A 26,461-nucleotide genomic window follows, 5' to 3' on the forward strand; every position below is an offset into this window, starting at 1 on the left:
TACCCTTCAGTGAAAAAGCTAGCCACTATTTTACCTCAAAATCAACGTATACTCTTTAAAACTAAATCTAAACCAAATAAAATCGGCATCATGTATCAATCATATTTGAGGATCATTATTCTAAGATAATATCAAAGTCTAAACATGGATAAATCTCAGTTAAAAATATGCATTTTATGTCAGTCTTTGGTAAATGTGTTGAATTTTAAAGCAATGTGAGCATTGGAACCAGTTTGTGGTATTAAATTTTCCAGGGTCTTGGGTTTCACACCGGGTGTAAACGATATAAAGCTTCACAGCCGCGGTGTAAACAATCTACTCATTAAAGATTTATAAACAATTGTAGCAGCATCTGCCTCTGAATCAGACTGACTCCAGTTATATATCTGCAGCAGTGAAATCAATTTGAAACTTTATTTCATTTGGAAATGTGATAATAGATGATGATTTTCTGTGAATGAAGTTAGAACAACTGTGAATGTGTGTGAAAAAACAGATAAAGAGAGAGAGAGAGACTGAGAATGAAAGGGAGGAATGGGAGAGAGACAGTACAGGAGAGTAAAATGCAATGAGTGAGAATAATTGTGTCCATGAGAGTGACTGTACATGTCTTGTGTGTCACAGTGATTGTGTGTGTGTGTGTGAGAGAGAGACAGTGACTGTGTGTGTGTGTGTGTGTGTGTGTGTGTGACAGTGACTGTGTGTGTGTGTGACAGTGACTGTGTGTGTGTGAGACCGCGTGTGTGTGTGAGACCGCGCGTTGTGTGAGTGAGACCGCGTGTTGTGTGAGAGACCGTGTATGTGTGAGAGAGACCGCGTGTGTGTGAGAGACCACGTGTGTGTGAGAGACCGCGTGTGTGTGTGTGAGAGACCACGTGTGTGTGTGACAGACCGCGTGTGACTCTGACTGTGTGCGACTCTGACTGTGTGTGTGAGAGGCTGTGTGTGACAGTGACTGTGTGTGCGACTGAACGTGTGTGTGAGTGACTGTTTTAGTGACTGTGTGTGACAGTGACTGTGTGAGTGACTATGTGCGAGAGCAGCCGAGTGCGAGAGCGGCCGAGTGCGAGAGCGGCCGAGTGCGAGAGCGGCCGAGTGCGAGAGCGACTGTGTATTTGGCTGAATGGGTGTGAGAGCGACTGTGTGTGTGACAGTGACTGTGTGTGTGTGTGAGAGAATGTGTGTGTGTGAGAGACTGTGCGAGAGCGATTGTGTGCAAGAGCGATCGTGTGACAGAGTGACTGCGTGTGTGTGAGCGACTGTATTTGACTGAATGGGTGTGAGAGCGACTGTGTGTGTGACAGTGACTATGTGTCTGAGGGCAGCTATGTGTGTGTGAGTGACTGTGTATGACAGCGGCTGTGTGAGAGACTGTGTGTGAGTGACTATGTGCGAGAGCGACCGAGTGTCTGACTGTGTGTGTGAGGCTGTGTGTGAGAGCGACTGTGTATTTGGCTGAATGGGTGTGAGAGCGACTGTGTGTGAGAGCGACTGTGTGTGAGAGCGACTGTGTGTGAGAGCGACTGTGTGTGTGACAGTAACTGTGTGTGTGTGACAGTGACTGTGTGTGTGTGACAGTGACTGTGTGTGTGTGACAGTGACTGTGTGTGTGTGAGTGACTGTGTGTGTGTGAGTGACTGTGTGTGTGTGAGAGACTGTGCGAGAGCGACTGTGTGCGAGAGCGACCGTGTGCAAGTGCGACCGTGTGCAAGAGTGACTGTGTGTGAGAGTCACCATGTGCGAGAGCGACTATGTGTGAGAGTGACTGTGTGCGAGAGTGTGTGTGTGTCAGAGTGACTGCGTGTGTGCGAGCGACTGTATTTGACTGAATGGGTGTGAGAGCGACTGTGTGTGTGACAGTGACTATGTGTCTGAGAGCAACTATGTGTGTGTGAGTGAATGTGTGAGACAGTGGCTGTGTGAGAGTGATTGTGTGTGTGGGTGACTGACTGTGAGGGTCCCCGAGTGTGAGGGTAACTGCATGTGTGAGAGCGACAGTATGTGAGAATGAACGTGTGACTCTGTGTGAGAGCAACTGTGTAAAAGACCAAATGTGTCTGAGTTTGAGTGACTATGTGTATCAGTGACAGTGTGTGGGAGAGTGAGTGTGTGAGAAAGTGAGTGTGAGTGTGTGGAAGCAATTGTGGGTGAGTGTGAGAAAGTGTGAGAGAGTGTGAGTGTGCATGTGTGGAAGCAATTGTGGGTGAGAGTGACTGTGTGAGAAAGCCACTGTGTGTGAGAATAATTGTGCGACTGACTGTGTGTGCATGATTCTGTGTGAGAGTGTGATAGTGTCACTTTCACACTCTCTCTCGTTATTCCTTCACCATCCCTCTCTCCAGTATCCTTTCCATCCCTCCCCTTCACTAGCTCCTGTTTCCTATCCCATTTACAGTGATTTTCCAATCACTACACATAACCTGAAACAATCCTGTTAAATCTCATTGCCATTTATTACAGAATAAGAGAATGTTGGTGACAAGAACCCAGAAAGATTTTAAATCAGACATTAAAACTGCAGTAACACTGAATTGGGAATCAATGGGTGTCTGTAAGCACAGGGCAAGGGGAGTGGCTGGTGAAGGGGACTTGGTGTATTTGGCATACACTGCAGCAATATCACAGATTACTGCAAATCATCACAAGCATGGGGTGACCCAGAAAAGAAAAAGCTCTATTACCTTTATTGTGTCATACCCCTGCAACAGATAGTCTGTGTAATCGTCATGTTCCCCTGATGAAGCGTAGAACTTACACCACCAGTCAACAGTGTCATCTTCCTTGAAAGAGAAAGCAAACAGAAAACTGCTACCATCACTGGGTTCAAGGCAAATGTTTTCCAAAGATGGGTGTAAAGGGCCCCCACTGTCAGCTTCCATCCTCAGAGAATCCAAGGTTGCACTAGGAAGCCATTTAGATCACTGTGTCTGTGGTGGATGCCATGTAATTTGGTTCCACCCTGCCCGTGCAAGTTTTTCGATTTTCAATTATTTCTGCAAAACCCCTTTTGCAAGTTACCAAAGAAGCTGTTTCCACCATCCTTTGAGGCAGCTCACTGCATTAAAAACACAGGACCGGGAGGAAAGGCCAGTCAGCCTGCTTCACTATTCAGTAAAACCCTGGCTGATCTGTTTGCATTTCAAACTCCATGTTCCTGTCTGCACCCCCTGACAATCTTTGATTTCATTGCTTGCTTAAAACATCATAAACTAAGGGGAGGAGTACAAATGTTGAAAACTGAGGTGTTTAAAGAATAAGAGCAGAAAATAATAATCTGGGAAATGAGGTTCAGAGAATGGCAAAAAGGGACAGAGAGAAAAAAGGCTTAGCTTCAAGAAACAAATTTTAACAAAGATCTGAATGTATGTCACATTCACAACAAAGTAAATGAATCGATAGTGTGCATTAAAACAAATAAACATGATCTGACACCCATTACAGAGAACATAGAATCCCTAAATGTGGAAGCAGGCCATTTGACCCAGCGAGTCCAAACCGACTCTCTGTAGAGTCCCACTCAGGCCCACCGCCATAACCCTGTAACCCTGCATTTTCCATAGCTAATTCACTTAGCCTGCAGACTCCTGGATGTAATGGGGCAATTGAGCACAATCCACCTAACCTTCATATCTTTGGGCTGAGGGAGGAAACTGGAGAACCCAGAGGAAACCCACGTGCACACGTGGGGAGAATGTGCAAGCACTGCATCAATCTGAGGAACCACACTTGGTGCAAAAAGCTCCCTGCTTTAGGGCAGATGGTGTTGAGCTTGGAAGGATGCAGAAAAGATTTACAGGAATGTCACCAGGGTTGGATGGTTTAAGCAATAACGAGAGGCTGAGTAAGCTGGGACTACTTTCCCTGGAGCATCAGAAATTGAGGGGTGACCTTATACAGGTTTATAACATCATGAGGGGGATGAATAGCCAAGGTCTTTTATCCCCAGGGTAGGGGAGTCCAAAACTAGAGGGCTTGGTTTAAGGTGAGAGGGGAAAGACATAAAAGGAACCTAAGGGGTAACTTTTTACGCAGAGGGTGGTGTGTGTACGGAACAAGCTGCCAGAGGAGGCTGGCACAATTACAACATTTAAAAGGCATCTGGAGAGGTGCACAAATGGGAAGAGTTTGGAGGGATATGGGCCAAATACTGGCAAACGAGACTAGATTAATTTAGGATACCTGGACAGCATGGACAAGTTGGACTGAAGGGTCTGTTTCCATGCTGCACAAATCCACACAGGCAGTCACCTGAGAGTGGAATTGAACCCGGGTCTCTCACACTCTAAGGCAGCAGGATGACAAGGACTGAGTCCTGAATACAGAGGGCAATATGACATTTAATAAACATCGGAAGATAGGTAAAAGTGGAAGGAAAATAGTGGCTCATTAGTCAACAGCAGATTAAATGAACAAACATTTTGCTTCTGGTGATACAGGAGCAATCATTAGAGATGACCTTGGTTCAAGAGATCATCCAGACACACAGAACAGTCATGGGGACCATATTTGCACCCGACATACCAACATTTTCATGCACAAGTTCGAGCAAGACTTCTTCAATGCATGGGACTTCTGACCAATGTGAAACACCAGGTACATCGACAACCTTTTCTTCCTTGGGACTCATGGTGAGGTATCACTGAAATGACTACATAGCAATATCAACAAGTTTCATCCCACCATTATACCTACCATGGACTACTCTTCAGAATCAGTCTCATTCTTGGGCACAGGCATCTCCATCAAGGACAAACACCTCAGTACCTCACTCTACTGCAAGCCCGCAGATAATTTCATGATGCTGCACTTCTCTCACTTCCAATCTAAACATATTAAAGAAGCCATCCCCGACGCATACACAGGATCTATTCAGATGATTCTGAAGCAAGCCCTCATAAAAATGGTATACGATGCTCAAGTCATCGATCACCAGTTCCGACGTGCCACAGCAAAAAACCACAACGATCTCCTCTCCACAGGACACAACTGATAGAGTACCCTTTGTCGTCCAGTACTTCCCCGGAGCAGATACACCATGCTATGTACTTCGCAGCCTTCTACATGTCATCCATGATGATGAGCATCTCACCAAGATCATCCCTACGCCTCCATCTCTCGCCTTCAAACAAACACCAAACCTTAAACAGACCTTTGTTTGCTGCAAACTATCCAGCCATCAGGAGAACATCAACACAACACCACACAATCCTGGCAAGGTAACCTCTGAATGGCATGTCAGATCATCCACATGGACACGACCATTGCACCAGGGAACACCACCCGCCACGTACACAGCAGATACTCATGTGACTCGGCCAATGTTGTCTATCTTATACACTGCAGGCAAGGATGCCCTGATGCACGGAATATTGGTGAGACCATACAGATGCTGTGACAACAGATAAATGGACACCACACAACCATCGCCAGGCAGCAATGTTCCCTCCCAGTCAGTGGTCAAGCACAATCAGCCTCTGATCTTTGGGTAAATGGCCTTTGAAATACACAACAAAGCAGAATTGCCCAGCAGAAACTGATAACCAAGTTCTGTATCCATGAACGCAGTCTCAACCGTGATCTTGAGTTTATGTCTCGCTGCATGTGACCCCACCGCACTGTTCTGTATCTGTAAAATCTTCCTTACTGTCCTGTTTTGTCACCATCGACTTGATAACTTGTTACGATCTCTCCATCTTTATTAGTTTGTAATGTTTTGGATTACTTATTACTTTGGTTAGACCCTCAGCATGTAACTCCTATACGTATCGCGTTATTCCAGCGTTTGGTTTGTCTCCAGCACCACCTTATTTTTAATTTTATGTAATTATCTCTCTGCCTTATTTAATCTGATTATACATCATCCCTTTGCTTGTTATTCAGCTGCTAACATTTTACTCACACCGACTGACACTTCTGATCACCTGCAGAGATTTATTATTTGAGGTTCAACTCACACCATTTGTGCGATCTTTTGATCTCTTAGCCTATAAATTCTGTGTTCTGTGTGTTTCCCTTTCACTTCACCTGATCAAGGGGACATGCTCCGAAAGCTTGTGATTTCAAATTTCAGAGGGACTAGAACCTGGTGTTGCGTGACTTCTGACTTTGTCCACCCCAGTACGACAACAGAACCTCCACATCAAGAGGTCAGGATGTAGAATTGGTTTGGGTGGAGATGACGGACAGGAAGGGAAAGAATTCACAAGTGGAAGCAGTCTATAGGCCCCATACCGATAACCACAATGTGGGACAAAGTATACAAGATGCAATACTGAGTGTTTGCGATAAAGATACACCTCTATTAAGTCTCCTTCTAACCTCCTCTGCTCAAAGGAGAACAATCCCAGCTTCTAAATGTTTCTGCCGAAGTTGGCTTCACGGGGGAAAACAATGCAGTTTTTAACAAAACTCTCAAGTGACCTCAGATTGCACTTTCCAAACCCACAATCTCTATCATTGGGATGGAAAAAGGAGACAGATACAATGGGAACACCATGCCCTGCAAGTTCTCCTCCAAGTCCTGACCTGGAAATATACTGACGTTCCTTTAGTGTCACTGGGAAAAAAAAATCTTACAACCCCCTCCCAAATGGCACTACGTCACACAGACTGCAGCAGTTCTAGAAGGCAGCTCACCCCACCTTCTCAAGGGGCGATTAGGGGAGAGCAATAAATGCTGGCTTTACAACAGACAACTTCTACAGCATGGTTTCCCACTTTAGCTATTGTGCTGAGTAAAGAGACCAAAGCAATTTGCTGGCAGGGTTCACAAAATGATTGAGAATTATTTCTACATCTGTTACGAAGTTGGATAGAGTATTCGTGAATTGGAAGGCAGGAAGTTACAATTTGTGGCTAAACATGATCGTGGGAGAAAGAGTGCCGTGGTCCCTTTAGGTACTTTGTCTGTGCCTGGAAGTTTATAAATACAGGTGCACACAGACAGTGCCCGAATGGAAACATTTTGTGTAGAACAGCGAAGCAGCAATTTTTTCCAAGACAACAAGTTTGAATTTAGCCAATTAATTTAAACCAAGCACCTAGAAACTGAAAGCCAATTGAGTTTAAATCTGATGGCGTTAACAGCCTGAAACCAACCACATTGTAAGAATTTGATTATGTCATTACGGGTAGATAAGTCGAAGGTATTCGGAAAATGGGCGAGAGCCATCGACCACCTGCCCCAGCCAGCACCATTCAGCTCTCAGAGAAAGCCCATCTAATCCGTTAAAGGTCCCATCATATTTTAGCTCAAACTCCTCATTAAAGAAATTACAGAGATAAAAAAAATCCTTGACAGCAGAACTAATGGAAGAAAGGTGTTTGTGAAGAGACTGGAGGTGTCAAAATATTCCAGAAGACAGTCAGCTGCGAACTTGGAGAGATTAAGTTATAATTTATTGCTTCTTATTAATTGGGTTTATATGAGTGGGAGCTGTCTTTATTTAAACAGTATTCCAGTAGAATTTAGACCAATTATGGAGTAGTTAGTAGTCTAAGGGGGGAATTGTCAGTTTCTTAGTAATTTTGTTAATTTGTTCATCACTGGTTAAATAAATAAATAGTTTCTTGTTCCTTGTAAAGTGGAGGCTATGGATTTTTTCCTTTTAAACACACTTCTGATAGATCACGAGGGGGAAGGCGAGAAGCTCTGGGTGATTAGGGGATAATTATTAGAGTGGAACCCCATCCCTGTCGTAACAGATTGGGGTTTGAGTTTCAGTCTAATTATCAGAGGGGCTCAGCTATTTCCCATTGTAACATGTCCAGATGCTTTCCAACTCCTGGGAGAGCAGCAGGATCTGCAGAGGAACCCTGGAGTTTGCAGAGTTTCTAGGAAGAACAAGACAGAAAAATGCTTCTGCTTGCTTGGAGATGTGAAACAACCAGGATGAGACTTCACACAACGCCCATTAGCGACTCACCAGCAGCCCTTCAGTGGCTTCCTGTTCAGATTTCTGAGCATCCTCTGCAGCTGAACTCTAAAAGACAACAAATTTCACCTCATCAGATTTAAAATTATTCTGCCCATCGAACACTCACAGGGACAGGGACAGGGACAGCACGGGGTTAGATACAGAGTAAAGCTCCCTCTACACTGTCCCCCATCAAACACTCACAGGCCAGGGACAACAGGGGGTTAGATACAGAGCAAAGCTCCCTCTACACTGTCCCTCCATCAAACACTCCCAAGACAGGGGCAGCACGGGGTTAGATACAGAGTAACGCTCCCTTTACACTGTCCCCCCAATCAGACACTCCCAGGGACAGGTACAGCACGGGGTCAGGTACAGAGAGTAAAGCTTCCTCTACACTGACCCCCCATCAAACACTCCCAGGACAGGTACAGCGCATGGTTAGATACAGAGTAAAGCTCCCTTTACACTGTCCCCCCAATCAGACACTCCCAGGATAGGTACAGCACGGGGTTAGATACATGGTAAAGTTTCCTCTATTATTTTAAAATGGAAGTAAATGTCTATCTACCCTTTAAACTAAAGGTTTAACTCCCTCGACACTGTCCTCAGCAAACACTCCAGAATAGGGATAGCAATGGTGTACAGAATTAAGCTTGGTCTGCACTGTTCCTATTAAACAGTCACAGGGCAGACAGTATGGGGTTAGATAGCGTAAAACTCCCTCTCCAGTGTCACCATCAAACACTCCCAGAGCAGGTACAGCAAATGTTCAGGTATAAGGGTAAACTCCCAAAAGTCTTTTCAACTGAAGGTAAAGCTCTTTCCATATTGTAAACTGAATATAAAGCTCTCTCTACTCTTTTAAACTGGAGTTTAAACTGGAGTTAAAACTGCTTCAACACTGACCCCCATCAAACACTCCCTGGACAGGTACAGCAAATGGTTAGATACAGAGTAAAGCTCCCTTTACACTGTCCCCCCAATCAGACACTGCCAGGACAGGCACAGGACAGGGCTAGATACAGCACAAAGCCCCCAATACAACTGCCCCCATCGAACACTGCCAGGACAGACACAGTGTCACCAAATCAAAATATTACATACACCACAAGTTGAGATCTCAATCCTCTTTTGTGATTCAGGATGCAACATGTGTCAATCCAAAGATGGTGAGAATCCCATCGGATCCCATCTGAATAATCCAGCTTGCTAGATGCTGGCACATGGAAACCCATTTTGGGATCCGCACGTTGAGGCCTGGAAAGAAATGGGGACTGGAGGACGACCTGAAATCACTGTCAGAATAAAATGGGAACTACATCTTGCCTTGTATTTCACTGCTGTGCCTCACAATTATTTTAACTACCATCCTCTGCACTCGATGGCCATTTTGCAAATAAAAAATCTTACCTCAATGTTGGGTGTTTCCACACGAAAAGTCTTGGTTGACATGATTGCGACATCTTTGGGGACAATGAAGAACATGCAAAAATACATTAGTTTCAGCACAGTAAAACCCTGACCTTGCTCTGAGTGATGACCCCCCCCAGGGTAACTGGAAAACTGCAAACTCCTGAGGTTCAATGGTGTCCCCAAATTCTGATGAAAGAACCTCTTCCATCTAAACACTTCATTCAGATTATAAAAAGGAAAACAAACTTGCTTCATAAGGCAATTTCCACCATATCAAAGTGCTCTACAGTCAGTTAACTACTTTTGAAGTGAAGTCCATTGGGACATGGTATATTGGTAATGTCACTGGGCAGCTAATATTCTGGAGATGTAGGCTCAGATCCCAACAAGGCAGATGGTGCAATCTACATTCAATAAAAAGCTAGCCTACTGGCAACTACTGTCAGTGATGATAACAACCCATCTCGCTCACAAAGATCCTTGAAAGCAGGATATTTGCATCATCTGGCCTACACATGAGACTCCAGACCCCACAGTAATGTGGTTAGCTCTTATCTGGCTTCCTGGACATGCAATACTGACTTAGGCCATCCATCAATTAATAAAACAAACATCACAGTTGCAATGTCGGAAACACAGCTGCCAAATTATTGTGCAGCAGGCTCCTGCAAAACAACAAACATGATAGGACAATCTCTTTCTGTGATATTAATTTAGGGATAAAGATTGGGCAGGTCACCAAGGATAAACACCCACCTGATCAGAGTGGGAGTTGTATCAGGAATTGAGCCTGACTGATTCTCCTCAGAGGCTGGTAACCAAGGAGAAAGTGGCTCGCATAAAACCTTAGTGTAGATTGATTTAGATATCCAGTTGTTACCTTCAGTTTCAAGTGAGCCAGCGAAAGGATCACACATGAACTCGCCGAGGGATTTCACCGTCGTCTGCCCCACCACTGGTTTGTACCCGAACGCTCGATAGTCCAGCACCTTCAGCACAATGGGAGGGCTGTAGGTGGAATCTACAGGTAGAAACTGAGGCGAGGTGACGATCATAAATCACAGTATCGCTTCGGGACAACCAGTGACAATCACAAGCCAGGCACACTTGCTCATTCATCCCCGCAGAAGTGGGACTGAGGCTCAAACGCCATCTGGGCACCCTGCCTGCGATACGCACAGTGATCACCACACCCTCAGGGCGAGACAGCTACAGGCTTGTATAACCTCATTGCTGTGTCTTTCAAATTAGTCCGACGGCTTCCCTCCCTTCTGTAAAAGGTGACTTTGCAATTAGTCCCATGAGAACCCAGTGGTATTGTGAGTTCGATCAGCTGAGATTGAGAGGAGACTGTAATGTAAGTGATAATGTCACTGGATTAGTAATCCAGAGGGTCAAGCTAAGGCTTTGAGTTCACCCCTCTACCACACCAGCTTTGGAACTTCACATTCAATCCATAAAACTCTGCATCTGAAAGCTGGTCCCAGTGATGGTGACCATCAATTGTTACACAAACCCAACTTGTTCACTAATGTGAGATAACAAGGTGTAGAGCTGGATGAGCAGAGCAGGCCAAGCAGCATCGCAGGAGCAGTAAGGATGATGTTTCGGACCTAGACCCTTCTAGCTTTCAAATCCAGAGTTTTATGAATTGAATGTGAAGTTCCAGCAGTTGGTGTGGTCGAGGGTTGAGCTCAAAGCCAGGCCCAAAGTGTTAGCCTTCCTGCTACTCGGCCTGCTGTGTTCATCCCGCTCTTCGCCTCTTAGCTCAGGTTCTCCAGCGTCTGTAGTTCCTGCTATCTCTTGTTCACTAGTGTTCTTTCGGGAAGGAAATCTAGCGTCCTTCCCCAGTCTGGTGCTGCATACAACCCCAGACCTAAAGCAATGTAGCTGACTCTTAAACGGCTGAGCAAGCTACTCAGTTCAAGGGCTATTAGGGATGGGTGGCAAATGTTGGCCTCATCAGTGATATATCACATGGCAGAGTAAGGAAAAGTAAACATTGTGGTGTTACCAGCAAATCGAGAAGCAAAGGTTAAGATGACCAATGGTAGAGGCTAACGACCAGAAGACACAGGAGTAAATGTAGGTCATTCTGCTCGTCGAGTCTGCTCTGTCATACTCCAATTAATATTCAGCCTTTACGAGTCTCCCCTTCTACCAGCTAGAACACTGGTCATCCAAGCATCACGATCACCCTGGGTATTCAATCGGGCCATGGAGATGTGGGAACGTCTGGGATTTCCATCTCCAGTTTGAACTTACTCATCCAAGCGACAATAAAATGTGACGATGAGCCTCAGCACCCAGAGGGTAATGAACCCTGGGCTCGAGAGCGAGGGGGAGGTGGGGGGGGAAACGAGCCAGGGATTCTGCCTCTGATCACTGCCCACTGGGGAAATCAGCGAGGAATCCACCCTGTTCTTGATCACTAACCCACTGAACCTTGGGAAAATCCGCCAGGGTTCCTGTTCCTGATCACTGCCCACTGATCCTTAGGGAAATCAGCTAGGTCTCCTGCACCTGATCGCGAACCCCTGGGGAAATGTGCGAGGAATCCACCCTGTAGCTGATCACCACCAACTGAACCTTGGGAAAATCTGCCAGGGTTCCTGCTCCTGATCACTGCCCACTGACCCCTGGGGAAATGTGCTAAGAATCTATCTTGCTCCTGGTCAGTGCACCGTGTCCTATCTCCTGTAAAGGCCACTTTAGGGAACAGCTGAGGACAGAAATAGTCTCAAATTTGGCTCCTCTCACAGGGAACCATCCTGTAATTAACCTTTTTGGACATTTTGGCTGGGAGTACCCAGAGTGTAGGTGAGAATGGTATGAGTGAGAAGTACCCACTGTCCAATAAGCCCATTCCCTAGTATGGATCTACAATTACTTTGGGGGTACCCAAACCCGTTGGCTGAGAATATCCAGAGATTATCACTCGAACCCACCACTGTGAGGAAGTAGATAGGATTTGGGAAATTCGGGTTCTTCTTGTAGTTTTTGATGGGCGCTGTTTGAATCATCTCCCCGTTGCACTCCACCACCAGGCTGGGACTTGTCACCTTTGCCATGTTGTAGTTTTTGATATTTCTCAATCCCCAGGCAAGAATCTGAAGGCAAGCACAGACTTCCATCAGACCAAATGTACGCAACACCTTCACAGTCCACAACGTACTTCTCTTTTTGGGAAGAACCGACACATGGGAAATGCAGCGGCCAGTCTGCACACAGGACAATCCCATATGGAATGATGGAAGCAAAACCAGATTTTGTGTCGGGGTGGGGGAAGGGTGTGTGTGTGCACATGTGTGTGAGGGAGATGAGAGTGTGTGTGTAAGAGAGAGTGTGTGTGTCTGAGATGAGAGTGTGTGAGTAAGAGTGTGTGTGCATGTGTGTGTGTGTAAGAGAGAGAGACAGTGTGTGTGTGTGTGTGTGTGTGTGTGTGTGCGCGTGAGAAAGAGTGTAAGAGAGAGAGACAGAGAGAGAGTGTGTGTGTGACTCAGAGTGTCTGTGGGTGTGTGTAAAACTGTGTGTGTATGTGAGAAAGAGAGTGTCTGTGTGCGTGTGTGAGATGAGTGTGTGAGAGAGAGTGTGTGTGTCTGCACACATGTGTGTGTGTGTGTCTGCACACGTGTGTGTGTGTGTGTGTGTGTGTGTGTGTGTGTGTGTGTGTGTGTGTGTGTGTGTGTGTGTGTGTGTGTGAGAGAATGAGTGTGTATACACACATATATAGGCAGGTACAAGTACAGCATTTAAAAGACATTTGGACATTACAAGAATAGGAATGGTTCAGAGGGATATGGGCCAAACGCAGGCAAGTGGAAGTTGTTTAGTTTAGAATATCTGGTCAGGTTGGACGAGTTGGAGTGAAGGGTCTGTTTCCCTGCTGTATGACTCTATGAATGTCTTTCAACTGCAAAAAGAGGAGTAGTCAGTCTGGATCACACAGGGCTGGAGGCTCCTAACTCAAGCGGTTGCTGTGTAACGCAGGGAAGAGAAGTGGGGAGGAGGTGAGTGTCATTGGACAGCAAGAGGCTCAGGGTGAGCAGTGGGAACAGTTGGGGTTCGGTGGGGCAGGGGGTTTGTCAGCAGCTCAGCGCACAGTGCCCGAGTGCACATGGGAGAAGGGTGGACTGTTAGGATACGTCACCTCAATGGTGCTCAACTGAAGCTGTGGTCTGACTCCCAGTGGCACCATGTACGTTTCTGAGTCTCTCATTGGCGGTCGGGGAGGTAAATTCTGGTCCCCATCCTGGGCGATCATAAAGAAAAAGAGATCCAACGTCATAATGTCACAAGACTAACCGGTACCACATCTAAAACCTTCCCCCTGCATTTCTGTTTCCTCCCAGTTGCGACACCCTACTCCAGCTATTAACCCCCGTTGTCGGTTCAACTGATAACTCCAACTGTCACTGGCACAGAGGTGCTTTCCTGTAAACATTGCCAGGCCCCCTTCGATTTCCTCCCATCCCCAAATTGGCAGAAAGCCTTCGCATCCCAACCCTGAGGCAACTGTCATCCTTCTTCCTGTTGAATAGTAAGATACAGTAGAGGCTGGAAATCAGAAATGGAAACAGGGAGAAGTCAGAGGTGTAATAGGTTTACAGAAGGACTGTTGGTGACAGGGGTGGCGGGTGAGCGGGTGGGAGGAGAGCTCAAGATCTGAAGAGATGGAAAACGGCAGCGACTGGGCGAAGACGAGTTCATCCTCCAGGGCCAAAGGGAAGGCAGATGGAGCAGGAAATAAAGGATGTGCTGAGAACCAGTGAGTTGCAGACTGAGACAAGAGACAGACTTACATTAGGACAAAAGGAAAAAGGAAGAAAAAATGTGAAACAAGCAAAGGACACGAAATGGAGAAGGAGATTCTACTCTCAAATTGTTGACTCAGTGGGTTATGGATGCTTCATCAACAAATATATTTAAGGCAGCGACTGGCAAACTTTTGGGGGGAGTCTCAGTAAATTGAGGAATTTGAGGAACAAGTGGGAAAGTTGAAAATGTGAACCAGGAACAGAAGTAGGCCCTTCGGCTCCTCAAGCTGGTCCTGCCATTCAATAAGATCATGACTGCTGTTTCAAATTCCACTTTTCCATCTAAGCCCAATAACCTTTCGTTCTTTTGCCTATCTATAGAAGGTCAGCCGTCGTTATACCAAATGGGGAGGCAGACTTGAGGGCCCAAGTGGTCCACTCCAACTCCTGTTTATTTTGCTACTATCCCTTTCAAATTGCTGATCAGGCTGGCGTAGTCTGACAGATCATTACCCCAGGCTGAGAGGCTGCAAAGAAAAACACCCATGACTGTAAGCTTAAGGCCCAGGGCCAATCAGCACTGAAGGAGGCCATTCAGCCCAGCTCTAGGAGAGCTGTACTTGATCAGTCCCACTCTCTATCACTTTTCCCCATCACCCTGCAAACCTTTACATTTCAAGTACTGATCCAATTCTCTTTCGAATGTTATCCACTGAATCTGTTCCCAGCACACTTTCAGGCAGCACATTCACAGATCATAGAATTCCTCCAACATGGAAGCAGGCTATTTGGCCCATTGAGTCCACACCAACCTTCTGAAGAACAGCCCACCCAGACCCAACCCCCTTTCCCACTCTTGTAACCCTGTACTTCCCATGGCCAATCCAGCTAACTTGCACATCTCTGGGCTGTGGGAGGAAACCGGAGCACCCAGGCGAAACCCACGCAGAAGGGAGAAGGTGCAAACTCCACACAGACATTTGCCCGAGGGTGGAACCAAACCCAGGTCCCTAGCGCTGTGAGGCAGCGATGATAACCACTGAGACGGTGTGCCGCCCTACGTCAGAGTCAACCTCACCCTCTACTCTCCAAACTTCAACCCCAGGTTATTTTACCCACTATCTTAAATCCTCAAATCCTTGCCGGCAGGAACCGCTTCACCTTTGATCAAAAGCCTTCAGGATTCAGAATGCCTCTAATTCAATTTCCTCTTAACCTTCACTGCACAATGGAGAACCAACATAGGGTTGGCAAAATTGCATTAAGTTTGAGTTAGAGATCAAGTAGCTCAGGACACACACTTCCAACGATGTAAGAAAAATCCATTACTCTCTGTTTCATGAGAAGTTCGAAGGAAACCAGCAGCTCGCCACTGAACCGCTCTCCTCGGAAGACTGGATGCCACTGGAGAGGAGAAAGATACTGTGCCGTCGAATCTAGCTTTACACTCGGGTAGCACAGGGCAGTACCCAAATATTCATGTTTGCTCTGTGAAAACAGAGGGGGAAATATCAGGACTTCTCCCGACCTCACAGCAGACACACCACTTTATTCACAGCACCAATTACTTCCACGCTCTGAATGTGCAGGGTGATCAAGTCACCAAATGAGGGATTAACTCGAGATTAAGGGGCAAAGAGCATAGTGGGGAAAATGAACGATTCGAGGATTGAGTTTGAATCCCACTGTGGGAGCTGGGAGAATTTAAACAGAATTAATTAACAATCTGGGAATAAAATTAACTGATCTCATTAATAACAATCACAAACTGTCAGATTGCTGTAAAAACTAATCTGGTTTGCTGGTGCCATTCAGGGAAGGAAATCTGGCATCCTTCCCTGGTCTGACCTAGACACTCGCATCCCATGACTCAAAATCAGAGAGTTATACATCATGGAAACAGACCTTTTGGTCCAACCAGTGCATGCTGACCATAAATCCAAAATAAACTAGTCCCACCTGCCTGAGCTTGGCCCATGTACCTCCAAACATTTCCTATTCATGTACTTATCCAAATATCTTTTAACCATTGTGACTGTACCCGTATCCATCACTTCCTCTGGAAGTGCATTCCATATATTGACCACACTCTGTAAAAAAAAAAAAATTGCCCCCATGTCTTTTCTAAATCTTTCTCCTTTCGCTTTAAAAATGTGTCCCCTTGTCTTGAAAACCCCACCCGAGGGAAACGAGACATACCATTCACCTTATCTATGCCCCTCATGATTTTACAAACCTCTATAAGGTTACCCCCTCGACCTCCTGTGGGCCAGTGAAAGAAGTCCCAGCCTATCCATCCTCTCCACATGATTCAAACCCTCCAACCTCAGCAACATCCTGGTAAATTTCTTCTGAACCCTGAATAATATTCTGCCTATAGCAGGGTGAACTGGACACAATACTCCAAAAGAGGCCTCACTAACATACCGTACAACCTCAACATGACGTCCCAGCTTCTGTACTCAAAAGTCTGAGCAAGGAAGGCAAGTGTACTAAACACCTTCTTAACCACCCGATCTATATATGATACAAACTTCAAAGAATTATGTACCTGAACCCCTAGGTGTCTCTGTTCTACAGCACTGCCCAAGGCCCTGCTTTTAATTGTGTAAGTCGTACCTGTCTTTATTTTATCCAAAGCGCAACACCGAGCATTTATCCTTGTTAAATTCCAGGTGCCACTCTTCAGCGCATTTATCCTTGTTAAATTCCAGGTGCCACTCTTCAGCTCATGTATCCTTGTTAAATTCCAGGTGCCACTCTTCAGCTCATGTATCCTTGTTAAATTCCAGGTGCCACTCTTCAGCTCATGTATCCTTGTTAAATTCCAGGTGCCACTCTTCAGCTCATGTATCCTTGTTAAATTCCAGGTGCCACTCTTCAGCGCATTTATCCTTGTTAAATTCCAGGTGCCACTCTTCAGCTCATGTATCCTTGTTAAATTCCAGGTGCCACTCTTCAGCTCATGTATCCTTGTTAAATTCCAGGTGCCACTCTTCAGCTCATGTATCCTTGTTAAATTCCAGGTGCCACTCTTCAGCTCATGTATCCTTGTTAAATTCCAGGTGTCACTCTTCAGCTCATGTATCCTTGTTAAATTCCAGGTGCCACTCTTCAGCTCATTTATCCTTATTAAATTCCAGGTGCCACTCTTCAGCGCATTTATCCTTGTTAAATTCCAGGTGCCACTCTTCAGCTCATTTATCCATATTAAATTCCAGGTGTCACTCTTCAGCTCATGTATCCTTGTTAAATTCCAGGTGCCACTCTTCAGCTCATTCATCCTTGTTAAATTCCAGGTGCCACTCTTCAGCTCATTCATCCTTGTTAAATTCCAGGTGCCACTCTTCAGCTCATTTATCCTTATTAAATTCCAGGTGCCACTCTTCAGCTCATTCATCCTTATTAAATTCCAGGTGCCACTCTTCAGCTCATTTATCCTTGTTAAATTCCAGGTGCCACTCTTCAGCTCATTTATCCTTATTAAATTCCAGGTGCCACTCTTCAGCTCATTTATCCTTATTAAATTCCAGGTGCCACTCTTCAGCTCATTTATCCTTATTAAATTCCAGGTGCCACTCTTCAGCTCATTTAATCTTATTAAATTCCAGGTGCCACTCTTCAGCTCATTGACCCAACTTATCAAGATCTCTTTGTGACCTTAGACAACCATCTTCGCTGTCCACTGTACAACCAAAGTCGGTGTAAACCTCAAACTCAGTAACCATCCTTTCGGTATTTTCCTCTGAATCATTTATATGAATGACAAATAAAAATGGAGCTACTGCCGATCCCTCTGGAACACCGCTGGGCAAAGCATAAAAGAAGTTATCTGCCAATGGGCTAGCACAGATATTCTGGGCCAAGTGGTTTCCTACGGTCTGTAGATTATCTGTCACCACGACAAAGACACACATTTACAGACACCGTGGCACACTGGCATGTAGTAGAAGCTAATATTAATGCATGGGGCCCTGAATTTACAGACAGAAAGAACATATACAAACACTGTGTCTGTTTCAATTTAACAAAATAGGTGACAGCCATTCACAAAGCAACTTCAACCTGCCTGGTTTAGAATTTAAATAAAGCCTGGCAGTTAACTGTCACCCATCAAGAACTGGTGATTCTCTATGACGTTGCTTCTGCTAGTCAGAGTACAATGTTAACCAATCAGCATTCTACTCTCATTTGGTATAAATGTTGGGTGATCCGTGAATTGGTATTCTTGCGAATTGTACTGAGGAGCGCAAGACGGGGAGGGGGGGGGTTTGAGAACATAATATGTTGTTCAGCAAAACTGAAGTTCAGTACCACTAGATTACTAAATGCCAATTTTCTTAAGGAAGGAATGACTGGTAAACAAAACTTCGTCGGCATATGATCTTGAAACTAGGGTTGGAGGTTGTGTTGGGGGGAGCGGTGCAGTGATGAGAATCTGCTTCAGAAACAGACAAGTTGCAGCACACGGTTAAACTGTGTTGTTGTTGGAGAGTGTTATATTGACCAGCTAACTACAGCTGGCTGGGAGGGGCTGTCCGGCCCACAGTTCCACTGAATGGGACTAGGGAAATGACACGAACGCAGGGTCACAGATTAGATCAAAACGTGGACACGATTTTCAGTTTCAGAAAAGAAAAACACGACAATGTAACTTACGGCACGATTACTGTCAAAGAGCTCCAGCGAGACAAAAGGTGGGCACTCAACTACTTCTCTCAGATTGCCATAGATTTCCACCTCCTCAAAAATCAGTGTTTGGTCCCAGATCGGGTTCAGAGTCCCTCTGATAATGTCGGTGCGTTTGCTCTGGTGCAGGAGTGACACTTGAATGTAAGAATCTGAAACAAAAGGAGAAAGAATCCAATGAAAAGTCAGCGACCCAGGTCATGGATAAAGGTCCAGTGATCAATAACATGCTGCCCCCATTTCAATGCTGGCAGTAACAATGACATCCCTGTCCAGAGCAGTACTGGAGTGAGAATTGTGGGGCGTAACCCTGTGTTGCTGCAGGGGAAATTGTGTGAGAATCGAATCCTGGGCTCCAATGCCACAGCCCTCAACTTCCCGCCAGTACGGTTGTCGCTCTCATGGGGTTAGACACAAAGTAAAGCTCCTCTGTCAGATACAGCACAGGGTTAGATACACAGTAGAGCTCCCTCTACATTGTCTCCAAAAAACACTCCCAGGACAGGGGCAGAATGGGGGTTAGATACAGTGTAAAGCTCCCTGCACACTGTCCCGATCAAACACTCCCAGTACAGAGACAGTGTTAAAGGTTCCCTGTGCTGCCTCCATGCAAAACCAGAACACGTACAGCATGGGGTTAGATATTAAATACATACGTGTGCAGCCCTGCAATGCACGTGCACTTCTGTTTGCTGGCAAAATAAAAGAACTCCATTCCTTGTCAACTTACTAACCTGCAGAGCTGTTGCTATCGGTGGGGAGTAAACCCCTTGCCTGGTAGATGTAGCCACGAAACTGGAAGGCATTGGGTGCTATGCAGAGGAAGAGAAAATGATGGAACGGGTCAGAAGAACCACTAACAATTGTGCAAAAATGCTAATCCTCCCACCCTAGGGAGATCAATGCATTGACAATGCTGGTGTTCTGCCTGCACAGTAACTAGTTTAGTCCTTCTAATCCAGCCATACTAAACAGGATACTCCAATGCTTTACTACTGTTTGAACTAAAAAAAAATTTCCTTCAATATCTCAGAATTGAGATGCATGGTGTCAATACTATCTGTCTGTCATTCATCTGGACAAATGCAAGAATTTCAAATGATCACAGCAATTTGTACTATATGGCGCTGACTGGATTTCAGGTCAACTCTGATTGGCCATGTGTTGCTGCGGAAAAATAACATTCACACCTTGTGCCTTTCTTGAATTGCTGTTAGTCTGGGGGACCCGACAGTTCCCTGTTGCTTTTGCCTCAGCCAGAGCATAAATTATTGCAATTATTTGGAACTTGGCTTTCTTGCATTTGCCCTGATGAGTGCAAGACAAAAAGCGTCTCGTTTCAATGAGATTCAGGTTTAATTTTCCCCCAGAGCTTCAGCTTAAAAGGTGAGTTGAATACCACGGTGTCTTTTTCCACACAAATATCCCTCAGAACGGAAAGCGCCTATCCCTCAGCCCCAATCCACTTTCGGACATGTCATGGATAATTAATGGACACTTTTAGATCATGCAATCTCAAGCAGGTGGGCAATGCAGATACCACAAGGAAAGGCTTGCACTCATGTATCATCTTTCATAACCTTGGGGGCAACCAACGAAGAACATCATCAAGAGCGGTCCCATGCTGTACGATAGGAAATGTGATGCTACTTCACATGCAGCAAGCTCCCAACACCAAGGTGATGGATGACTGAAAAATCTAGTTCGGTATTGTTGGGAAAATATTGACCAGGGAGGACTTCCCTGGGTCTCCTTTGAATAGGATCAAGGGACCTTTTATTCCTGATGAATGGTTATAGAGGGTCTCAGTTTAATGTCACAGTGACAGGACCATGCACCAATCACTAACTACAGCACTGGAGTACTGAGAGTGCCACTGTTCTCATAAACCACCTTAAACTTACGGTCCAGAATGCAAGATATAAAGGGTGCGGTCATCCCATAAAGTTCCTGATGGCCAACAGGCTTCTCCTGTTCCTCAAGATCCTCCAGATGCCCTTCGCTGCTTTCCCGACACTGAAAAAGATAACAGGGAGGCTCTCACACATAGTATTTCCAGGGCGAGCACTCGTTAACCCACCATTTCTCTGCCCAGATATCCAGGCCGCTCTAATTCCTCCTTCTATCAACTAGCACTCATCAAACGAAGCAACTCTGTGCTGGAGAAACTGAGCCATCTCTTAAAGTTCGGGCAGCCTGTGACAACACCAAGCAGTGCTGTGCCAGGTACAGAGCAGAGTTAGATACAGAGTAAAGCTTCCTCTACAGTGTCCCCATCAAACATTCCCAGGGAAGGTCTGCTAACAGTTAGATACAGGCCGCAGGAATGGCAATGAAGGGTGGCATGGGCCAGCACGGTGGCTCAGCGGTTAGCACTGCTGTCTCACAGCACCAGAGACTCTGGTTCGATTCCACCCTCGGGCAACTGTCTGTGGGGAGTTTGCACATTCTGCCCCATGTCTGGGTGGGGTTCCTCCGGGTGCTCCTGTTTTCTCCTATCTTAGATGGATTGGCCGTGAGAAATGCAGGATTACAGGGATAAGACCATAAGACATAGGCGTGGAAGTAAGGCCATTTGGCCAATCGAGTCCACGCTGCCATTTAATCACGGCTGATGGGCATTTCAACTCCACTTCCCCATACTTGCCCCAAAGCCCTTGATTCCTTGTGAGATCAATCTCTGCCTTAAAGACATTTAATGTCCAAGCCTCCACGGCGCTCCGTGGCAATGAATTCCACAGGCCCAACACTCTCTGGCTGAAGAAATGTCTCCTCACTTCCGTTTTAAATTCACCCCCTCTAATTCTAAGGCTGTGTGGGATGTACTTTGGAAGGTTGGTTTGGGCTCATTGGCTCAATGGCCTGCTTCCACATTGTAGGGATTCTAATGAAGCCATGTTAACCCTGCACAATTCAATGGCAAGGCTTGTTGAAGAACTGTGCCACACTTTAGGAAGCAAGTCAAGGCCTTGGAGAGGGTGCACAGAAGGCTCAATCCAGAATTGTACAAAAGCCAGGGAAAACTTCCATCTACCACAGGGCTGAATGGCCTGCTTCCACACTGTAGGGATTCTATGTGAGACTGGAGAAGGTGAACTTCTGTCCTCCTTTGAAAATAACCACACTACCCAAATGTGTGGTCGGAGCAGATTCTACAGCCACCTTCAGAAGGAAAGCTGGGCGAATACAGGCAATTTTCAGGGCAACAGAGAGGTGGACTGCTGTTTCAAGGGGCTGGCAAGGAAATGGGCAGGCTGATTGACCTCCCTTTCCAAGCAATACAAATCTATATTGGATTGTTGCCTTGTGGTGCTATCGTCGCACCATTAAAATGAACATGCTGCCATCTGCTATGAATTAATGTGGGTCAGTTCGTTGGTGAACCTCTCATCCATTTTGCTTGACAAATTCCAGATGATTTTGTCCCAAAGTACCTTTGAGCAAGTGACTGACTGCCTTCGAGCACCGGGAAACATACCAAAGAGCCTTCCAGTCTGAAAACGGCTGCTGGGCCTAGCTGCTCCTTGGGGACCAGCCGCCTTCTCCAGCGTCTGCGACGGTAAATGTCTCCCTTGTTCTGTTTCACGTGGAACTTCCAGCCAAACAGAGGGGCGTACTCCCAGCCATCTGAATCAATCTCTTCTCTCTGCATGAGGAACATCACACCACAAATTGAAGGGCTTCAGTTTCAGCCGTGAAGTCTCTTAAAAAAGGAAGCTCACGACTGTCCTCCCTTGATGTGAAGACTTGAGGGAGCACAGTTTCCTCTCGTGGTCTTATTAACAACGGGCCTGACATGATCTTCAAGTTACAGCCAGGGCACTCAGAAGCAAAATGAGGGAAGCCTTAAGGAGGGAATTCCAGAGCTTGGAGCTGAGGCTCCTGGAAGCACGGCCACCAATGGTGTGATTAAAATCAGGATTTCTCCAGAGCCCAGAGATGTAGGTAAACGGAAAGGAGTGTGGGGTCGGGTAGGTTACACAGCTGGGGGAGGTGGGGGGGGGGGGGGGGGGGGGGGAGAGACTGAGGCCTCAGAGGGATTTGAACATGCATGAGAATTGTAGCACCGAGCATCGATATTGACGGGGGGCGAGATTTGGTCCTGTACTTCAAACCACAAGCCACAGTATCTTGAGTGACCTCAAGACCAGGCAGGAGTGCGTTGGAATAGTGAAGACCAGAAGGAATGGAGACAGGGATGAGGGCTTTAGTCACAGGTAAGCTGGTGTTACATGGGAAAGGCAGCAGCTGACGAATGCACAGCAAGCTCCCATAAACCACGATACAATGACAAGGAGGAGGCCTGTTCTATTCATGCCAATTTGGGGAAAGTAGCTGCCCACGGGAGATCAGGGATAAGCCAAGGGTCCCTCAACCCCTACCCAACGGGGGAGACGGGCTTAATGTTTCAAATGGCAGATGGGGTCCTCCAATCTAATCGCTGCTCCCCGTCACCACAAATGCGGCGCGCGCCGACAGTATGCAGGCCCACCTTCAGCTGGCGAGAGCGGTCCGGTTTCCTCATGCGCTCGCGTTTCCATCGGCGTCGCCGGTGCGTGTGGTAGGCTTTCTCTGTGGGGTTCCAGTGCCTTGGCATCGTCTCCGGTGGGATGGCCTTTCCGTACTCCCATCCTTCAAAACAGAACAAAAGACACACTGTGGTAACAGACACCAAACCGTCTCTCTGGGGACGAGGTGCCTTTGGCCGCCCGAGGGGAGGAGTTCAACAAGTGGATGGGGGAGGGGGGCCAACAGGGGACTGACACCGTGAACTTGGTGAGGGGCTTTGGACTTGTAGTCACTGCTGTACTGTAGGGCACAGAGAGCTCCGACAAGCAGCAAAATCAACATGACCAGGCGGGCCGTTTCATGCCGTAGTAAATATTGCCCTCTCTTTGAAATAAGGCAGAGACTTGAATAACATTGACTTCAGGGGGCACACTGGCCCTTTATCTGAAAGCTGACACCTTCAATTGGGCCACAGACCTTCAGTGTTGCTTGACAATGCAATGCTCTATTGCGCTGCACTGCAGCAACACAAGCACACAGATGGTGCACTGCTTCTTCAGCACTGACCCTCGGCACTGACCCTCCGACAGTGCCCGCTCCCTCGGCACTGACCCTCCGACAGTGCCCGCTCCCTCGGCACTGACCCTCTGACAGTGCCCGCTCCCTCGGCACTGACCCTCCGACAGTGCGGCGCCCCCTCGGCACTGACCCTCTGACAGTGCGACGCTCCGTCAGTACTGATCCTCCGACAGTGCGGCACTCCCCCAGCACTGACCCTTCGACCGTGCGGCACTCCCCCAGCACTGACCCCCTGACAGTGCGGCACTTCCTCAGCACTGACCCTCTGACAGTGCGGTGTTCCCTTGGCACTGACCCTCTGACAGTGCGGCACTCCCTCAGCAATGACCCTCTGACAGTGCAGCCCTCCCTCAGTACTGACCCTCTGACAGTGCGGTGTTACCTTGGCACTGACCCTCTGACGGTGCGACACTCCCTCAGCACTGACCCTCTGATAGCCTAGTGTGCCCTCAGTGCTGCAATGGAAAGCCTTCCCGGACCTTGTGTTCATTTGTATGTGGTGGAGTATCAATGCACAATATGCTATATGTAAGGGGTAGAGTATTATGCACTGAACACAGATGACAAGTGACAGGGTGGACTATTTATTTCTTTATTTTTGTAATGTTGTTGTTCACTCAGAATTTGATTTTCAGTATCTGTTCCTGGGTGCCTTTGTACCTGCGATGGCACTGTAATGTGGCAACTGTAAACATTTCATTGCAATCATTTGAGTACGTGTGACAACAAAGCTAATTCAATTTAATTCATTTCATTTCAGTGACGAGGAAGAGCATATATAATGGGATATCTACAACCTCGAGAAACAAGAGACAAAAGGTCAGAGGAGCACTGTGGTTCGTGACCCTGATAAATAACATCGAAAACTGGGTTGGGATAACCCAGAAAAGGGTCAACTGTAAACGAAAGAAGGTAGTTACAGTTCAATAGTGCCATGTCTTTGGCCAGTCCCACTGGCACATGCCTACTTACCATGTTCATCCACTGCCCGATAAAAATCTGTCATCCATTCCTCCTTCCATTCCCACCCAACAGGACACTCGATCTCCTCCATCGGTGAGTGTCTATTCCCTTTCTGAGATACAAGAGAAAAAGCATCAAATGACAGGAGGTTTTTGCACAGGCCTCTCTCAAGCAACTGAGAACAGTGTTCCCCATTTTGTGCAAGTCAGCAGCAAAGCTCTAATGAGGCCTCAACTGGAGCACTGTGTGCAGCCCTGGTCTCTGCAATTCAGGAAGGATATGAGGGTCCTCAACATGGTGCGAACGGAGATGGACCAGAATGGTTCCAGGGAAGAGGGACTGTAGCCACAGGGTTCAGTTGGAGAAGCCTGGGGTGTTCTCCTTGAATTTGGACAAGATTGTGAGAGGTTCAGACACAGAGTCAAACAGCACTTTGGTCCAACCAGTCCATGCTGACCATAATCCCGAACTAAGCTAGTCCCATCTGCCTGCACTTGGCCCACAGACCTCCAAACCTTTCCTGTTCATGTACTTATCCAAATGCCTTTAAAACATTGTAACTGTACCCACATCCTACACTTCCTTTGGAAGTTCACTTCACAAACCGAACCAGTCTCCATGTAAAAAAGTTTCCCCCCATGTTCTTTTTAAATCTTTCTCCTCTCACCTTAAAAGTACACCCTCTAGTCTTGAAATCCCCCACCTGAGGGAAAAGACACCTGCCATTCAGCTTCTCAATATCCCTCATGATTTTATAAATTTCTAAGAGGTCATCCCTCAACCTCCTACACTCCAGAGAATAAAGTCCCTGCCTATCTAGCCTCTCCCTATAACTCAAACGCTCCATTCCCAGCAACATCCTGGTAAATCTTCTCTGAACTCTCTCCAGTTTAATAATATCCGTCCTTTATAGCAGGTGGTAGACAGAAAAGTACTGTTCCCATCGCCTGATGGTACAAATATCATTTGGGAGACATAGATCTAATGTTTTGGGCAAGCGATACAAGGGTAGAATGTAAGGTCAAACAGCGCGTGGCAATGAGCTGGAACTCACTGCCTATGAGCCTGGACTAAACAGGGATGTTGAATGCTTTCAACAGGAAAGGTGCTTGAGGAAAATAAACTTCAAGGCCGCAGGGAGGAGTGGGGCCATGGGACTGACTGGATTTCTGTGCAGAGATTCCCAACTCTTTCTGTTCCAGATTGACAATGTGACATCCTGCCCTTTTTACCTCCAGGGACTGGACTGAAGTCCAGCCCAATTATAGAAGATTCGAGTCTTTTCTTCCTTGCAGTTACTAAGGGCCCACCTCATGGTGCTTGCCTGCGCCATGTTTAACTCCGGGGCACATTTCAGTCAGATTTCTCAGAAGAAGCTGGAGTAAAGCACCTACTTTGTCTGTGAATTGTTCCAAAGCTGGGCTCCATTCTCCTCCAGCCAAATGGGTTTCATTCTCATAAACTTCATCAGTGAATTCATTGTGGCCCGCATCGGCATCAAACAACAAACTGTAAAAGGGAGGGAAAAAGAGAATTAGAAGCTGGAAACTCAAAGACAGAGAACCACTCGACCCATTTTCAAATTCCTCCCTAACTCCTCCTCCACCTCGACCTCAAATGCACACAACTCAC

The 26,461-nt window shown here is 46.5% G+C and overlaps 2 protein-coding genes across 2 annotated transcripts in view; both read right to left on the minus strand.

Moving 5' to 3' along the window:
- The window catches only part of LOC125447975 (myoferlin-like), a 112,387-nt gene that overhangs the window by 32,693 nt on the left and 53,233 nt on the right, over positions 1 to 26,461 (minus strand). Inside the window, exons 26-39 of the mRNA XM_059641169.1 lie at positions 26,224 to 26,338; positions 24,839 to 24,941; positions 23,271 to 23,410; positions 22,257 to 22,424; positions 20,683 to 20,794; positions 19,513 to 19,590; positions 18,749 to 18,930; positions 15,419 to 15,577; positions 13,483 to 13,584; positions 12,281 to 12,442; positions 10,213 to 10,366; positions 9,330 to 9,382; positions 7,926 to 7,982; positions 2,682 to 2,780 (exon numbers count right to left, since the gene is read on the minus strand). Coding sequence (XP_059497152.1) covers positions 2,682 to 2,780; positions 7,926 to 7,982; positions 9,330 to 9,382; positions 10,213 to 10,366; positions 12,281 to 12,442; positions 13,483 to 13,584; positions 15,419 to 15,577; positions 18,749 to 18,930; positions 19,513 to 19,590; positions 20,683 to 20,794; positions 22,257 to 22,424; positions 23,271 to 23,410; positions 24,839 to 24,941; positions 26,224 to 26,338 — 1,684 coding nt within the window. The remainder of the gene's footprint in view (positions 1 to 2,681; positions 2,781 to 7,925; positions 7,983 to 9,329; positions 9,383 to 10,212; positions 10,367 to 12,280; positions 12,443 to 13,482; positions 13,585 to 15,418; positions 15,578 to 18,748; positions 18,931 to 19,512; positions 19,591 to 20,682; positions 20,795 to 22,256; positions 22,425 to 23,270; positions 23,411 to 24,838; positions 24,942 to 26,223; positions 26,339 to 26,461) is intronic.
- LOC132206634 (uncharacterized) lies at positions 15,537 to 18,708 on the minus strand. The gene is made up of 2 exons (XM_059641060.1): positions 16,709 to 18,708; positions 15,537 to 15,783 (listed from the first exon to the last, which is right to left on the minus strand). The coding sequence occupies exons 1-2, from the start codon at positions 17,487 to 17,489 to the stop codon at positions 15,704 to 15,706; spliced, it is 861 nt and encodes a 286-aa protein (XP_059497043.1). The 5' UTR covers positions 17,490 to 18,708; the 3' UTR covers positions 15,537 to 15,703.

Source organism: Stegostoma tigrinum, chromosome 40, assembly GCF_030684315.1.
Source record: "Stegostoma tigrinum isolate sSteTig4 chromosome 40, sSteTig4.hap1, whole genome shotgun sequence".
NCBI lineage: Eukaryota > Metazoa > Chordata > Chondrichthyes > Orectolobiformes > Stegostomatidae > Stegostoma > Stegostoma tigrinum.

Bases quoted from the DNA above. Each gene is read 5' to 3' on its own strand.
- LOC132206634 (XM_059641060.1), bottom strand. From the start codon at position 17,489: ATGAATGAGCTGAAGAGTGGCACCTGGAATTTAATAAGGATAAATGAG. The intron at 15,784-16,708 runs GTACGACTTACA...AAATTCTCCCAG, and splicing joins TTTGGATAAAATAAAGACAG to CTCCCACAGTGGGATTCAAA.